Here is a 15,348-nt window from a genome sequence, read left to right as displayed (position 1 = left end):
TGCCAAACTTTGTTTTCTTCAGCTCCTTCCCTCTTTTTTCCACTTTCAACCCTCTTTCCCAGCTCCCCTTTTCTTTAAAGGCCACCTTCTCTTCCCCTTCCTCTGCCTGCTTTTCCTGCTTGCCCCACCCCCACGTCCTCTTACTCCCTCTCTCTTCCTTTATCTTCCTCTTTTGCTCCTTGCTAGAGCTACCAGTAACTAATCTCAAACAAAGACTCTAATTTGGCCCTAAAGGCTGCTAATGTTCTACTGATGTGTTGCCAAGTTCTGAAATCTGTCAAATAGACCGAGGAGTGTCTTAAACATTCCTGCTGTTAAGATGGCTTTTTTGGAGGCTGGATTCAGCAGAGGTCCTAGCAGCCAAGGTGATATATATATACATCTTTGTCACTTATCTGTCAGCCATGTCATTGCATAGGAGCCTCACTCTAAGGCTTCTTCTGTGGGCTGTGGGAGAATGGTAGATGCCAGAGTCTGTTAGGATTAAAATCAAAATGCTGTTCATAATAATCTCTTCGTAAGGGCTGCCTTCATGTTTCACAGGCCGAGTGTAGGACATGTCCACACCAAACACCTCATCTTAACGGGGATAAGAGAGTTTATTCTGGAGCCAAATTGAATGACCCAGGAACACAGACTTAGCTACCCTAAAGGTTACTTACCTCTTAGCCTTTTGGTTGGTGGAAACTGGGGTTTTGTTAAGTTAATACATTTCAAAAGATTTTTATCTGTTAGTTACAGGATGTTAAGTCTGAGACAGGGTTAAGCAAGAAATGTCTGACTGTTTTAGGGAGCTAATGGTAGCCCATGGTAAATTGTGATTAGGTTCTAGACCTGCAACATTCCAACCTCTCCATAAATCATTGAAGTTGTAAACAGTTAACTAGCCTGCGGAAGGTTCAGTCTGAAAGTGCAACTTCTTTCTGGGAATGTTCCTTCACAAGCAGCATATCGTATTGGCTGTAGACAAGTATGCATAGGGATCTTTGTTAGGTTTCTATTGCTGTGAAGAGACACCGTGACCACCACAGCAACTCTTTTTTGTTTGTTTGTTTGTTTTTTTATTTTTGGTTTTTTCGAGACAAGGTTTCTCTGTGTAGCTTTGTGCCTTTCCTGGAACTCACTCTATAACCCAGGCTGGCCTCGAACTCCCAGAGTTCTGTCTGCCTCTGCCTCCCAAGTGCTGGGATTACAGGAGTGCGCCACCACCACCCAGCTCACAGCAATTCTTATAATGGAAAACATTTCATTGGTGGCTTATTTTCAGAGGTTTAGTCCATTGTCATCATGGCGGGAAATGACTGCATGCAGGCAGACGTGGTGCTGGAGAAGGAGCTGAGAGTGGAGAAGGAGCTACAGCTTGCTCCCACAGGCAAAAAGAAGTGAATTGAGACACTGGGTGTGACTTGAGCATATATGAGACCTCAAAGCCCACCCCCACAGTGATGCACTACCTCCAACAAGGCCATACATCCTAATAGTGCCACTCCCTATGAGCTTATGGGGATCAATTACATTCAAACTATCACAACATATATTATATATGCAAACATATATATATATGTGTGTGTACATAAACACACGTAAACATGCATATGTATATATATATGTGTATATATACACAAAACACACATTTATCTCTATCTATCTATCTATCTATCTATCTATCTACCTTTAAGCTCTCAGTTATTCTCAATGTTAACTGAGAAAGGTATGTTTTTATAGATACTTACAAATCACAGGTCTTGTTTTTGGTTAATTAGTATATACATGCTTGTTTGTATGTGTGTGTGTATCTGTGCTTATGTCTGTGTGTGTGTGTCTCTTTGTGTGTGTGTGTGTGTGTCTGTGTCTGTCTCTGTGTCTGGATAATTTGTGTCCTGAGTAGGCAAATCTGCAAAGACACCAAGTAAACTAGTAGCTGCTGGGGGGAAGCGGGGAGAATGGACCGACGTGGGGGTGGGTGGGAGGATAGGGGGCAGGGTTAACAGGAATGAGACTATGACTATGAATGAGCACAAGTTTTCTTTAAATGTGATAAAGATGTTCTGATGCTAATAGTGATAGTGTGCAGCTCTGTTAAACATCTTTTTAAAAAACAATGAATTGGACAACTTAAAGGATGAGCCATAAGGTTACCCTGCATAAGGTGAATTATATCTCAATAAAACAAGTTAGGCCCATACTCGAAGGCTTAGTGGTTTAGCATAAAACAAGAAATGTGAGTGTATAGCTAGGCCTGGTGGTATACTCCTATGATCCCATCACTTAGGAGGGGAAACAGGAGGATCAGGCATTCAAAGGCAGCTTGGACTACATGACAACATGTCTCAAATACAAAAATAAAAAATAAGGTAAATTCATACCTGATTTTTATAAGTAAAAGTAGTGCTACTCTTCCTTATTATTATTATTTTTGTGTGTGCATCTGGTCTTTGAAGCAGTATCTTGCCATGTCATACAGTCTGGCTTTGAATTCCTGATCCTCCCATCTCAGCATCTGAGGAGCTGGGATTGTAGTCACCACACCTATCAACTTTAATTACTTCTCCTAAGAGCACAAATGATAACAAGCTGGCCCTGCCCTGGAGGATTACTTGGAATCTAGCCACTTGACCACAAAGCAGTATTTCAAATTCTAGCTCATTTCAATAACATATTTTCTCAATCAGCTTTTGCAAGTGAAAACCGAAAGTTCTGTCTAAAATTATGTTACTAAAGACACTCAATTCGTCACCTTTCAAAAATTTATAGAAAAATATATACTTTGGGGAAAGTTGAGATGGGAACAAATTGGGAAAAATGTGTTCAGGAGAAAAGGGTGTTCTTCCCTGTCTTAGGAGTTTGTTTGTTTGTTTGTTTGTTTTTCCTTTTAATGGTGAGTTGCTAAATTTTAGAGTAAATAATTGTGATTCTATATGTTGTGATTATCCAAGAAGAGGTCCCCTCCCCCTTACTAGTTTTTAAATGTGTGAAGGTAGTAGTTATTACCAATTATAGCAGAATGAGGAAAGCCATTACTAGTTACAGCAGAATGAGGGAGATGTGTCACAGAAAAAGTTCTGATTGGACCGCAAGAACAGACAAGACAACCCCATACCCATTTCCGGCTTTCCCTCGACTTGTCAGCTTTGACTCTTCTGTAGGAGTGTGGTGAAGTGTGCTGCATTGCAGAATGGCAGAAGGAGGCCCCGGCCTTCTCACGTGTCTCTCACTAAGAGAAGGAGCACTGTCTTCATACCTCTAGAAATCTTAAAGACCCTGTGATAAGGCTCCTCAGATGCACGGCCTTCATCCTTTGAGCCACATTTAATCCTTGTGGTTGTTTTGTAATTTTTAATTTCGCTTGGTTTTGTGGAGTGACAGGCACGGTTGTCGTATAAGCAGGGTCTGGGAAACAAGAAGGTTTCTTACCTTTTTCAAACATGGAAGGAAAGGTTGGCCTTAAAAAGCAGCACTGCCTCCCCGGCCCCCAGCAGATGATCAGAATTGTAGGTAAGCATACTTTAACACCTATAGTCACTAGATCTGGAAGGTGTTTATAAGACTGCTGAAGATTAAGAATCTATTGTATTCATAAAATTTTCTGATTGCTCCTAATGCTCTGCTAGTGCTTCGGTAAGGTGAAGCAGTTCTTTATGAGAGAAACTGTTGAGGGCGCCATTGTGATCGGTAGCTACCAGAGTCCCATTTACTCATACAAATCGTCTTCCTGTCCTCTCGGCCTTACTCTGGCCTTTCATTTCTCAAGGGATACCCAAAGAGATGAGCTTTTACTGTCTTCAGAGATAAATACCTCAAAATGCTATGGTAAGTGTTTCATCATAGCAACACCTTAACTAGGACACCACCCAACTGTTTTTTTCTCCAAGATGGACACAGTATATGATCGATATGACCTGTAAGTACAGTGTGGCAAAGCCCCAGTATGACCATTGTTGAGCCCCATATGTGGCCACTGGGTGAAGAACTGTCTCTTACTATATTTTTCATGTTCTCAGCTAATTGGAAGAGCACAGTAATTACTTGATCACTAGGGACCAGACCCAAAAGAGCAAAACTGACAAACTAAATGCATTCTTCATCTCATCTGAAATGCTAACTAAACCAGCAAATTTCAAATTTGGGACGTTTGTGGTATTACACATACAATTTAAGTTTAAAATTATTTAGTTGTGCAAGTTACTTATTTGAGCAAGAGATACTGTATTGATCTCTACCCAGACAGTGGCCAGTAGAAAAGGTCATTTGGAATTAATATCCACCGTTGTTTTATTAAATGAATTATTAAAATATTGAAATCCCTAGAATTTTATACTATATTTTATTATGCTAGTTTCATAACTTATACCTAATTGTTTTCATGTATAGTTGAAAATATTTGCCCTAGTAGATACCATTACAGTATTGAGTAGCTGCAGTCTGTTGTGAATTATACTATCCTTCTTTTAAAATAGTAAGAAAAATCGATAAAGTTAAAATACCATCAGCAGCAGATAGTTTAGAGTTCAGTGTCTTCTTCATTAGTGAAGTGAGTTGGTATAAACAATTTAATTATGAGGTTGGTACTTATAATTAACAAATAAAAAGTTTCAAATATCAAAAACTTCCTGCCTTACATCACAATATGATTTTCACTATGGTGTCCTAAGTTAACATAATTGGGGGGGGCACTCATTCAACATTTATTGTTCTTTTGAAAAATATTTACATTTTTAGCAGGATGTGCTTGGCACAGAACTTTAATGACAGCACCTATTTGATGACTTGTCCTTAAGTTATGTATTTTAAGCAGTAGAGACTAACTGTTCTTCTCAGCCTTCTCTGTGCTCACAGCCTGGAGAGTATGGTGTGACTCTTGAGTTCTCAGAAGGTTTACAGTGGGACACACTCATAGCCTGGAGAGTGTGGTGACTCTTGAGTTCTCAGAAGGTTTACAGTGGGGCACACTCACAGCCTGGAGAGTATGGTGTGACTCTTGAGTTCTCAGAAGGTTTACAGTGGGGCACACTCACAGCCTGGGGACTGTGGTGTGACTGGAGTTCTTGTGAGGTTTGCAGTGGACACTCTCAAAGCCTGGGAGTATGGTGTAATTCTGGAGTTCTCTGAAGGTTTGCAGTGAGCACACTCATTGCAAGTGTGGTGAGACTCTGAAGTCTCTGAAGGTTTGTGATGGGCACACTCACACAGCCTGAGGAGTGTGGTGAGATGCTGGAATTCTCTGAAGGTTTGTGATGGGCCCCAAGAAGTCGTATTTTCCCAAGCTCTCAGACCATGTCAGTTCTGCAGATCTGAGGACAACATTCTGATGAGCACTGGGGTGACATTGTGGCAATGACTTCTGACTTAGAGATTGAGAAAGTACTGCATATGTGGATACGCAATGAACATTTCTGGTAAGAGACTGCATTACTGTCTTTGTAATCTTTTGTAGTATACTGAAGGATCCTCTGTATATCAAAACAGTTTCCTATTTGTGCTAACGTTTCTTATTTTGAGGTGGCACAGGAACTGAACAATGTAAGTTCTTTCTGTAATTGAAAATCCCCCCCCCCCAAGTGTGAGGAAATTATTGGAAAGTTGTTGCTGTCATGCCATTTGAGATTGTGAAATAAGCAGCTGGCTGAGACTTTGGAAACAGACACCTTTGTACTGATAGGATAAAGAATCCCAAAGAAGCAAGTATGGTGGCTCAGGACTGTGCTTACTCGAGGAGGGTTGCTAAGTGTTGAGGCAGCCTGAACTATGTGGTGAGTTGAGTTCCAGGGCAGCCTTAGCTACTTTATAAGCCCTTGTCTCAAGAAAGTTTTTCTTAAAGGATCAAAAAAGATAGTATTAGTATTCTTACTGTTATACTATTGTGATATTTAATGCACTTTGACTTTCTATTAAGTAACACTTAAAAAAAAAAAAAAAACCCAAACATGGGGTTGGAGATTTAGCTCAGTGGTAGAGTGCTTGCCTAACAAGCTCAAGGCCCTGGGTTCGGTCTTCAGCTCTGGAAACAAAACAAAACAAAACAAAACAAAACATTTATGTGGAGAGGAAGCCCTGAGCGTTTGAAGGCCTGAGTAAATTTGTGCTGTGGACATGGGCACAGCCATGTCAAGGTAACCTCAGAGCCATGAGAAATGGCAAAGCCTTCCTCTGTCCTGGGGTAAGGCCTAGAGGGGATAGCATGTTGACAGTGTGTAGAAAATGCCCACTGCAGCTGTCTCCTCTGGGTGTCTACAGCCTGCAAACTGCCCCCCTTCCAAAGACTGCTTCTGAGGTTAGTCAGACCGTCTTCTTGACCCCGCTGATACCAAACCCTACCTCCTTGTTATCTGATGTAATGGTGCCCTCATTGCTCAGCTGCATGTAATAACCCCGTCTCCCCGTTCTACTCAATATACGAAACACACTGAGTTTCTGAGCTGCTGCAGTTTCTCCGTCGAGAGCCAAGTCCACCTGGTCTCAGCTTTCTGTATGTGTGTCCTTCTGTTTGTCTTGTCTTCATTCCTTTGTGGTCGCCAGTGAAGGCAAGGCCCCAGGGCTTTGCATGGGTAAAGCATGCTTATATACTTACTGTGTGCTTGCAGGGAATGTTCCAATACTTGCTGGAATTGGCACATGCACTCAAAAGTAAAGCTATTTCCATAAACTATTTGTAATTTACTAATTTTAATTTATACTAATTTAACATTCTGTGATTTTCTTGTACCTTTCTATTTTTATTTTACTGTTTTATTTTTTGCTTTGTGCCACTGGCCTGGAACTCACTATTTAGACCAGGCTGGCCTTGAACTCTCAGCCAACTTCCTTCCTTATCCTCCTCTGTGCTAGGACTACAGGTGTGATCCACCACACTCAGCCATTTTTCTCTTTTTTGATAATAGAAGAATTTTCTCACTTTTCTTTCCCATCTTACAGAAATTTGCAAAAGTTCTTTTTTTAAAATTCAGACATTTCTGAAAAAGTTTTCTTTTGAGACATGGCCAATATTCAGTGAAAAACTGAACAGCTCTCATATGTTTGGTTTTTGTTTAGTTTCAGTACTGTTACTAGCACCCAAAACATACAGAACAAACTCATTCTTAAGAAGACTTCCCTTCTGCCTCTTTCCTCAAATCCTACCACCTTTTCTATCTAGAAGCATTATTTTTGTCACCATAAAACACATTTCTCAAAATTTTTATTTCATGAGTTTAATCCTTGTACTTGTGTAGCAAGTGCTCTACCTCTGAACTGCATCCCCAGCATACGTTATATATTTAAATGTGCTCCTTTTGTTCCAAGAAATGCTTTATATATTCATTTTGTGCTTCTGAATATACCATAGCTTTTAACTGTTCAATTGTATTTTATAAGGGTTTAATAACATTTATTAATCCATACTCTCTTTGATAGGCATATGTGGGTTCTAGATTTTTTTTTTAACTTTCATTAATAAGATAATACACTTGTTTATGAGCCTTTTGGTGAATATATGTTTTTATATTTTATTTCTCTTAGGCAAAAGCACCCGAGAATGGAACTGCTTGACTGTGAGGTAGATGGTAATTAAACTGCCAGCTGTCCCCTTCACCCGTGCTCAGGAGACTTCACTCCTCTGTGTCTCCTCTTGGTGTATTCTGGACACAAGTCTTGACATATGAGTACTCAGTCTTTTGCCCCAGTCTTCCTTATTTGTTTTTTTTAGTGATGGTTTTTGATGAGCTGAAAGTTTTGAGATTTGGCAAAGTTCAGTTTATCAGTTTTGTGCCATGTAGTTTACATTTCTGCTTATTTCAGTGTGAAATATGCATGTCCCAGGGGACATAAGTAAACCTTTGTGTTTCCTTTGAGGAACTTGATGGCTCTGTTGTTTTGTTGTTGCTATTTGCCTGTCTGTGTTTTTATGTTTTGTGTTTCTGGAGATTCAATTTAGGGCCTTGTACTTGCGTAGCAAGCGCTCCACCTCTAAACTGCATCCCCAGACCTTGGTTTTCCGCTAGAGGGTCTCCCTGTGAAGTCTGTGCTAGCCTCCAGCTTGTGGTTCTCTACCCTTTGCCTGCCATGGACTGGAATCACAGGGGCGTGGCCATTATGCCCAGCTGGCTCTGTGTTTTATATTTATGTCTCTGACTCATCCTGATCACTTTTTGTGTTAAGAACAAGATAGTGATTGAAGCTATGTTTTCCATGTGGTTATCTACTCATTTTAAAAACCATTCAGTATATAAAAACAGCTATAGTTTGGATTTTGAGTGTTCCTTGGAGGCACATATGTTGATGCCTAGGTTTGTGCTCTTGGGTAATAGTAGAACCTGTAGGAGGTGGGACTTAGTGGGAAAAAGTTAGGTCTTTGGTGCATGTTCTCAAAGGGAATATTGGAACTCTGGCCCATTGCCTTTTGGCCACCAAGAGATAAAGAAACCTCATTTGCCACATGCTCAGGCAATTATATATTCTGCTACTACAGGTCCAAAGCAATAGGTCCAGCCCACCATGGACGGCAATCTCCAAAACAGTGAGCCCAAGCAAACCTTGCCTCTGTATAAACTGATTTATCTCAGGGGTTTGTTACAGTAACAGAAAGCTGATGGAAATACTTGCCTTTCCTTGATGTATTGCTGCACCTTTGCAGGTTGGGGCAAAAGACTGAGTACTCATGTGTCAAGACTTGTGTCCAGAATACACCAAGAGGAGACACAGAGGAGTGGAAGTCTCCTGAGCACGGGTGAAGGGGACAGCTGGCAGTTTAATTACCATCTACCTCACAGTCAAGCAATTCCACTCTCGGGTGCTTTTGCCTAAGAGAAATAAAATATAAAAACATATATTCACGAAAAGGCTCATAAACAAGTGTATTATCTTATTAATGAAAGTAAAAAAAAAAAAAAACCATATGTGTGGTCTACTTCTAGACTCTTTATTCTGTTCCACTGATCTCTTTGTATCAAAGTATGAGTTCAAGACTACAGTCTTAGTTACTATAGTTTTAAAGTAAATCTTAAATTATAAATATGATAATCATCTGGTCTGCTTCTTTTAAAAAAAGCTTTCTGGATTTTACTGATGTACCAGTATAGGAAAAGTGGACATAGATCTTCCATCCATGAACATATTAAGTCATAATTACAGCAGCTAAGGATTTGAATTGGATATATTTGATTGCCTTTACAGCCTATCACAGGAAATATTATTCCTTTTTAGACTTTTCGTTTTGTTCTGGAATTGATGTCAAAAAAGTGAGGTTTTCAGCACCCCAATGACATATTTTCCTTCTTTCTATAATTCCCCTATTTTCTTTTTATTACACTTATTATTTGTGAGTATGTGTGTATTCATGTGTGTGTGTGCACACACGTGCTCATGCCACTCATTTCCACTGTTCTCTCATTCCACCATATGAGTCCTGGGGGTTGAACTTAGTTTGTCAGGCTTGGGTATGTACCATACAACTGGGTCGTATGATAGCTGGAACTTTTAGGTTTTGGAGGTACCTCCTCTCTGACTTCACCAGTGGCTGCCCCAGTTTATGTTTACACCAGCTGTGAATAAGGGTTCCTCTTTTTCCACATCATCACCAGCACTTGTTGTTACTCATTTTCATGTTGACCGTCAATCTGACCGGAGTAAGGCGGAATCTATTTTTCATTTACAGATGGCTAATGATGTGAACTTTCTGGAGAATAGCTATTGGCCATTTGTATTCTCTTCTTTTGAGAACCATCTAATAATCTGGAATTCCACTTGTTGGATTGTTGGTGTTTAATTTTTATAGTTCTTTCTGTAGTCTAGGTTGTAATAACCTGTGTGATTAGAGTTGGTATTTTGCATTTGCAGGCTGTCTTTTTATTTAGGTGATTGTCTTCTTTGCTGTGCAGGAACTTAACTGACTGGAGTCCCATCTGCCAGTTCTTGGGTTTATTGTCATTTTTAATGGAATTTATCCATTAAATGACTGCTATAGAATCATGTTGAATTCTAGTAGTACAAGCCTCAGAAGGGAAACTACTTATTTCAGTAATAATCAGGAAACTACCAAGTTAGAGGAAGATTGGAGCACATTTTGACTATTGTAGAACTCAAAATAAAAGTTAATAGTACCTGTCAGTTTGGAGCAGCCAAAACTAGTTCCTGGTTTTGTAGAATTTTCTTCATGAGACTGGTACATGAACAAGTTATCAAATAGATTTTCTCTAAGGTCTGTTAGAAGTTACCTAGCTTTTAATCTGCACTGCTCTTTCTCTAAAAGCTTCGAATAATGCTTTCTAGGACATTATTTAATACTTATGCTGAGATGAAATGTTTCCACACGTAAATTTTTAAAAATTTATTCTTGGTTTTTGAAGTGGGGTCTTACTATGTAGTTCAGTCTAGTCTTGAATTCACCGTGGACCTCTGGGTAGCCTCAAATTCACCATGTAGCCCAAGCTGACCTCTAACTTGTGACATTCACCATGTAGCCCAAGCTGACCTTTAACTTGTGACAGTCCATCTACTTGAGCATCTCTGAGTACTGAAACTGAAAGTTGGAGCCACCATGCCTGCCTTTGAAATTTGTCTTGTGGATGTTACACACAGTGACTTTGATTATAGTGAGCTTTGTTGTGCACATTGTTAAAGGATGCATTAACTAGAGAGCTTTACTGCATCTTGGCTTTGGAATTTGCCTTGATTACCCCAGACTTTGGGATATGGGAATAATGTTTATGAGCAACATTAGCAAGCCCTGGAAGTAGAAGAGGAAGCAGTCAAGGCTTCCTTTTTGTGGTTGTAGTGTTTGTTTATTTGTTTGTTTGTTTTTCAAGACAGGGCTTCTCTGTGCAGCCTTAGCTATCCTGGAACTCATTCTGTAGACCAGGCTGCCCTGGAACTCAGAGAAATCCACCTGCCTTTGCCTGCCAAATGCTAGGATTAAAGGCATGTACCACCACTGCCAACAAGACTTCTTTTCTGTTTCTCAGTTATTATAGCAGTTAGTTTAGGTATCTACCTGCTAATAATTGATGAATTTGACATAAAGAGAAACGTTTGCTAAAGTAGAAACTTAATTCTCCTTGTTTGCCCCAGCATGCATGATGTTTACTAGTTCTTTTGTTTAACCCAGTAGAAGAATTCTTTGGCTGTACCGATAAGGATCAGCAGCAGTGTGGAGCAGGTTACCATGACAATGCAACCATTGTTAAAGCCCACAGTTTAAAAATATTAAATTTACATACCTCCTGAATTCAATGATAGTTAAAGCTATCTAGCTTCATGTTACCATGATTTGCTATGCAAATTTGAATTTAGCAACTTGAAGGAAAAGTGAGGGTACTTGTAAGATCTTGTACTCTTTTGGTGTTAGTAAGGAAGTCAGTGGAAGAATCTGCTAGTGCCATTACTTGGTGAGCTGTCTACAGCCATATACCATGGAATATAGGCATGGCTATTTCCCTGTATTATTGAAAGGACTTGAAAAAGAAAACAAGACAGTTAGTTGCTAGGTTTGCCCTTGACATGTAAATGTGTTCTGTAGTATGTTTGGTGGCCAGTACTTACTGGCTGAGACTATAGATAGTGCTATCACATGGCTTCATATTGACTTGGAAGTGAAAAAGTTCCCAGCTGAGCATCTTCATTGTGGCTCGCATTATCATTCTGAGTGAAATGTCCTCAGTTAATCTCTCTTCATTTGTTTGTTGAGAGACTTGCTAGACATCAAAGAGACAAGAGAACTAGAGAAGGACAGAGAGGTAGGGTAAGTGAGGTTCCCAGCAACCCACAGTGTATTTAACATTTCCCAGCTATGACTTGGGCAGAATTTACTGGTTTGGGCCAAATAGTATAGATATTAAAAAATTACTAAAAATTTCTTTTATATTAAAATGTTTTATTGAGTTTCTTACAAATGAGGCCTAGAAACTATGAAAACTTCAGGGCTGAGAAGAATATGAGAAGTCTTGTGTTTTTATAGTTGGACGGGTTTTAAGTTACAGCTGTATAATTTCATAATAAAACCATCTCTGTGCATTTTGGAATTTTATCCACATTGAAATCCATTAAATAAGGAAGCCTTGTGCTCCTCCTTTCTTGGTCCTGCTGCTTGCTCTGCACCTACCACTTTGTATTTGTGTTCGTCACCTTCTGTAGGTAAACTGTCCATGTGACCAGTGATTCCATGAGCAAATTATCCAGAAAATGCTGTCTTTGCACATTGTGACAGATCATGTCACTGGTGGTTCTGCAGCTACTGCAGCGGTCTAATTAATCTGGCAGTTGTCTCCTGTGCCCAGCACTTCTCTCCCATTGCCTTGGCACCTTTGTTTCCATCTTCTGGTACCTTCTGAACGGAAGCTCAGGTTGATGATTGGTTTGTTTGTTTGTTTGTTTTTCAAACTTACCCCACCCAACTCTATTTACTGCCCTTATTTTTGATTGGCAGTATCATCCAGATAAACAAAGTACAGATGTGCCAGCAGGAACCATGGATGAACGTATGCAGAAGTTCATTGAAATTGATCAAGCATGGAAAATTCTAGGGAATGAAGAAACCAAAAAAATGTATGACCTGCAGCGGCATGGTAGGTACTGGTGGTGAGCAGACAGAGCCATGGGCATTCCTTTGAAGCACAGTGTGCAAGTCACACCTGGGGAACATTTCCCAGCATTTGCATCAAGTTATTGCCACCATTACTGCTCAGCTCATTGTTTTTAATTCTGTTCTATTCTTAATAGTGATTATTGTGTATCTGTTGAGAAATTAACACAACTACTAAGGTGTAGTTTCTTGTAAGGCTTGAAAAGTGCTTTCTGTAAACTACTAAAATGTTCAGTTTCACCCCAGGTTAATATGCATTATATGCTCAAAACTACTTGTTACTAAATTTAGTTATGTATGTATTACAATCGTAAGTGTGGTATTTGGAAGACTGTAGCTATGATCATCTACAGGAAGCTGGTACTCAGGTTATCTCCTATGAAACTCGCTGGCTGTGCCCTTTGTTTTAAGGCAGGTTTCATGATTAGCTACTCTTTATAAGACTGCTGTCAATGGTGCCTTAGGAATTCACATTGCTTAAATAATTTCAAAGGTCATTTCTTTTTGCCTTTTGAAAATAGCTCCTAACAACAGTGACAAGCTGTTGGGAGAAAGAAAGAAAAATGTAGGTCAGGTTTGTCACACATGAACTGGATTACACGAAGTGATGGGCTGTCTTTCAGCACTGGCCTTGGGACAGGAGTCCCTCAGCCTTATATTTGGACTTTCAGTAAGCACCATACATGCTAATATGGGGAGCCAGTAATCGGTTCCAGCCTGTGGGGGAAACACTCAGTTGCTTCTCCCCAGTAGTGATCAGGCTCAACACTGAGACATGGTGACAGAATCTCATGGTGGCTGGTTGATTATTGAGTCCCCTCCCATGCCAACACCAGCACACTATCCAACTCACCAAACACATTTTAAGGCTTCTGCTACTAATATTATGAAAAGTTGATTTGAGAAACAAGGTTTTGTCTCTAAATGTACCATCACAAGACAGAGCCAGTATTTGTAGAAGTCTATAGCACTGGAGGAAGCTGTGCCATGGAAAACACGTGTTTCTTTCTGTTTGTCATACCCTTGTGGTATTTGATTTTTCTCATCTCTGTTTTTTGACACAGTCTTTCTTTGTAGCCTAGGCTGATCTCAAACTCACCATGTGCCCAGGCTGGCATTAGATTTGTAGCAGTTCTCCTGACTGCTTCCCGAGTGCTGGAATTACAGGAAAGTGCCACCATGTCTGCTCTAGCATTTGTTGGAATACTGTTTAGTTTTATTACTAATCATATCTGGTCTTTTCTACTTTTTAAAAGACCAGTCTTCTGATTTTTTTGTTTTGTTTTGATTTTTACTATTAGGTCCTAGTGAGTTTTCCTTTTTAAGGGATTTGCATTCATTTTCAAATGTGCCTTAAATATCTGGTCTTCTGTTTGGTATATGTATTTCTTTAATAAAATTATTTTTGATAGAAAGAATGTAGAGATACCTTCATTTGAGAACAAAGTCTATCCATAGGTCCATCCTTATAAACAGGGTTCACATGATAAGCTTCTGTGACTGTATTGATGCTAATGCATTTAAATATAATGTAACATTGAAAGTGAGCTGGTTCAGCTTCATAAAGTCACAGAGTACTGTTGGTGATGAGAGTTCTCTAATTCATTTCTTCATGTTTTTATCAGTCTTTACTAATGTGGGATACCAGTTTTGCTTAAGAAGAATACACGCAAAACTGTAACCTAAGTCTTGTAGGACAGGGACTGAAGAGATGACTCACAAGTTAAAAGCACTGGCTGTTGTTCCAGAGTACATGGGTTCAAGTCCCAGTACCCATATAGCACCTCATAACCATCTATAATTCCAGTCCCAGAGGATCCAATGTCCTCTTCTGGGGTCTGTGGGTACCAGGCATCCGTAATTTCATATGTATAAAATAAAACAAAGTATTAGGACATGTGTGTTTAGTGTCTGCATTTTTGCCACTTGTAGCCTGTATACTATAAAATTATGTGAGTGAAATTAGCTAGAGGTCTACTTTCCAAAGGGTAAGAAGAGAGCAGAAACTCTGAAGTACTGTCTTTTTCTGTAGCGTGCAGTAGGGTAAACCCCAAACAGAAAGAACTGGGAAACGGGTTTAAAATGTGTGCAGAATTGCACAAAGGGAGGTTTAAAAGACACTATAAGTGCAAATCGTCAGTAGAGCCTGCCGTTCCTAGAACTACACATTTCTTTTGAGCCTTGACTGTGCAGTTTTGAGCTTTTAATAACTTAGCATCTGTACCCTACAGTATCATAGGGGACTTTGTAGATAATTGATGAGATCACAATAAAGTTTAAAAAAATTATAATTCAGATAGATAGCCCTGAATTTATATGTCACTTTGCTTTACCATTTCTTCAGGTGGGTGATTACTAAATTTAGCTGTTTTAGGACAGTAGACATACAGCTCTTATTGACATCTGAGTACCTCATGTGACATAAAGTATGTTCTTCATCAGAGATTCTGAAGGTGAACTTTAAATGGCCACTGGCCTGCTGTTTGAGAGCTCTCATATCTAAATGTGCCTTGCTATATTTAAACCTTTTATTCCAGAGCTGTTTTTCAAAACTCTCAGGATAAACCTGGTTTGAATACTGGAATTAATTTCTTTTTATTCATCAATATGTAGCTTTTCAAAAACAAATGAAATGAACTCGAATCTCTAGCAGGATTTAGACTTGATACAAAGAAAACCTTTGGGGGTACTAATTTGATCAGCATAGGATAGTAAGAGGGAGAACTTTTAAAACCAGGTCAGAGCACTCAGTTTTTCTGGGTCACCCCTGGGGACATGGAAATAGCTCTGGTAATGCA

General features: G+C 39.5%; 1 protein-coding gene across 4 annotated transcripts in view; it reads left to right on the top strand.

Annotated features, from left to right (window-relative positions):
- Positions 1-15,348, top strand: part of Dnajc24 (DnaJ heat shock protein family (Hsp40) member C24) — a 47,997-nt gene that overhangs the window by 19,176 nt on the left and 13,473 nt on the right. For all 4 annotated transcript variants that reach the window (XM_036186661.1, XM_036186664.1, XM_036186662.1 and 1 more), the window contains exon 3: positions 12,395-12,533. In XM_036186661.1, the coding sequence (XP_036042554.1) occupies positions 12,395-12,533 (139 nt within the window). The remainder of the gene's footprint in view (positions 1-12,394; positions 12,534-15,348) is intronic.

This window comes from Onychomys torridus, chromosome 4, assembly GCF_903995425.1.
Source record: "Onychomys torridus chromosome 4, mOncTor1.1, whole genome shotgun sequence".
In the NCBI taxonomy this organism is placed as follows: Eukaryota; Metazoa; Chordata; class Mammalia; order Rodentia; family Cricetidae; genus Onychomys; species Onychomys torridus.
The sequence above is the reverse complement of the archived record's forward strand: the minus strand, read 5'-3'. Positions and strand labels throughout refer to the sequence as shown.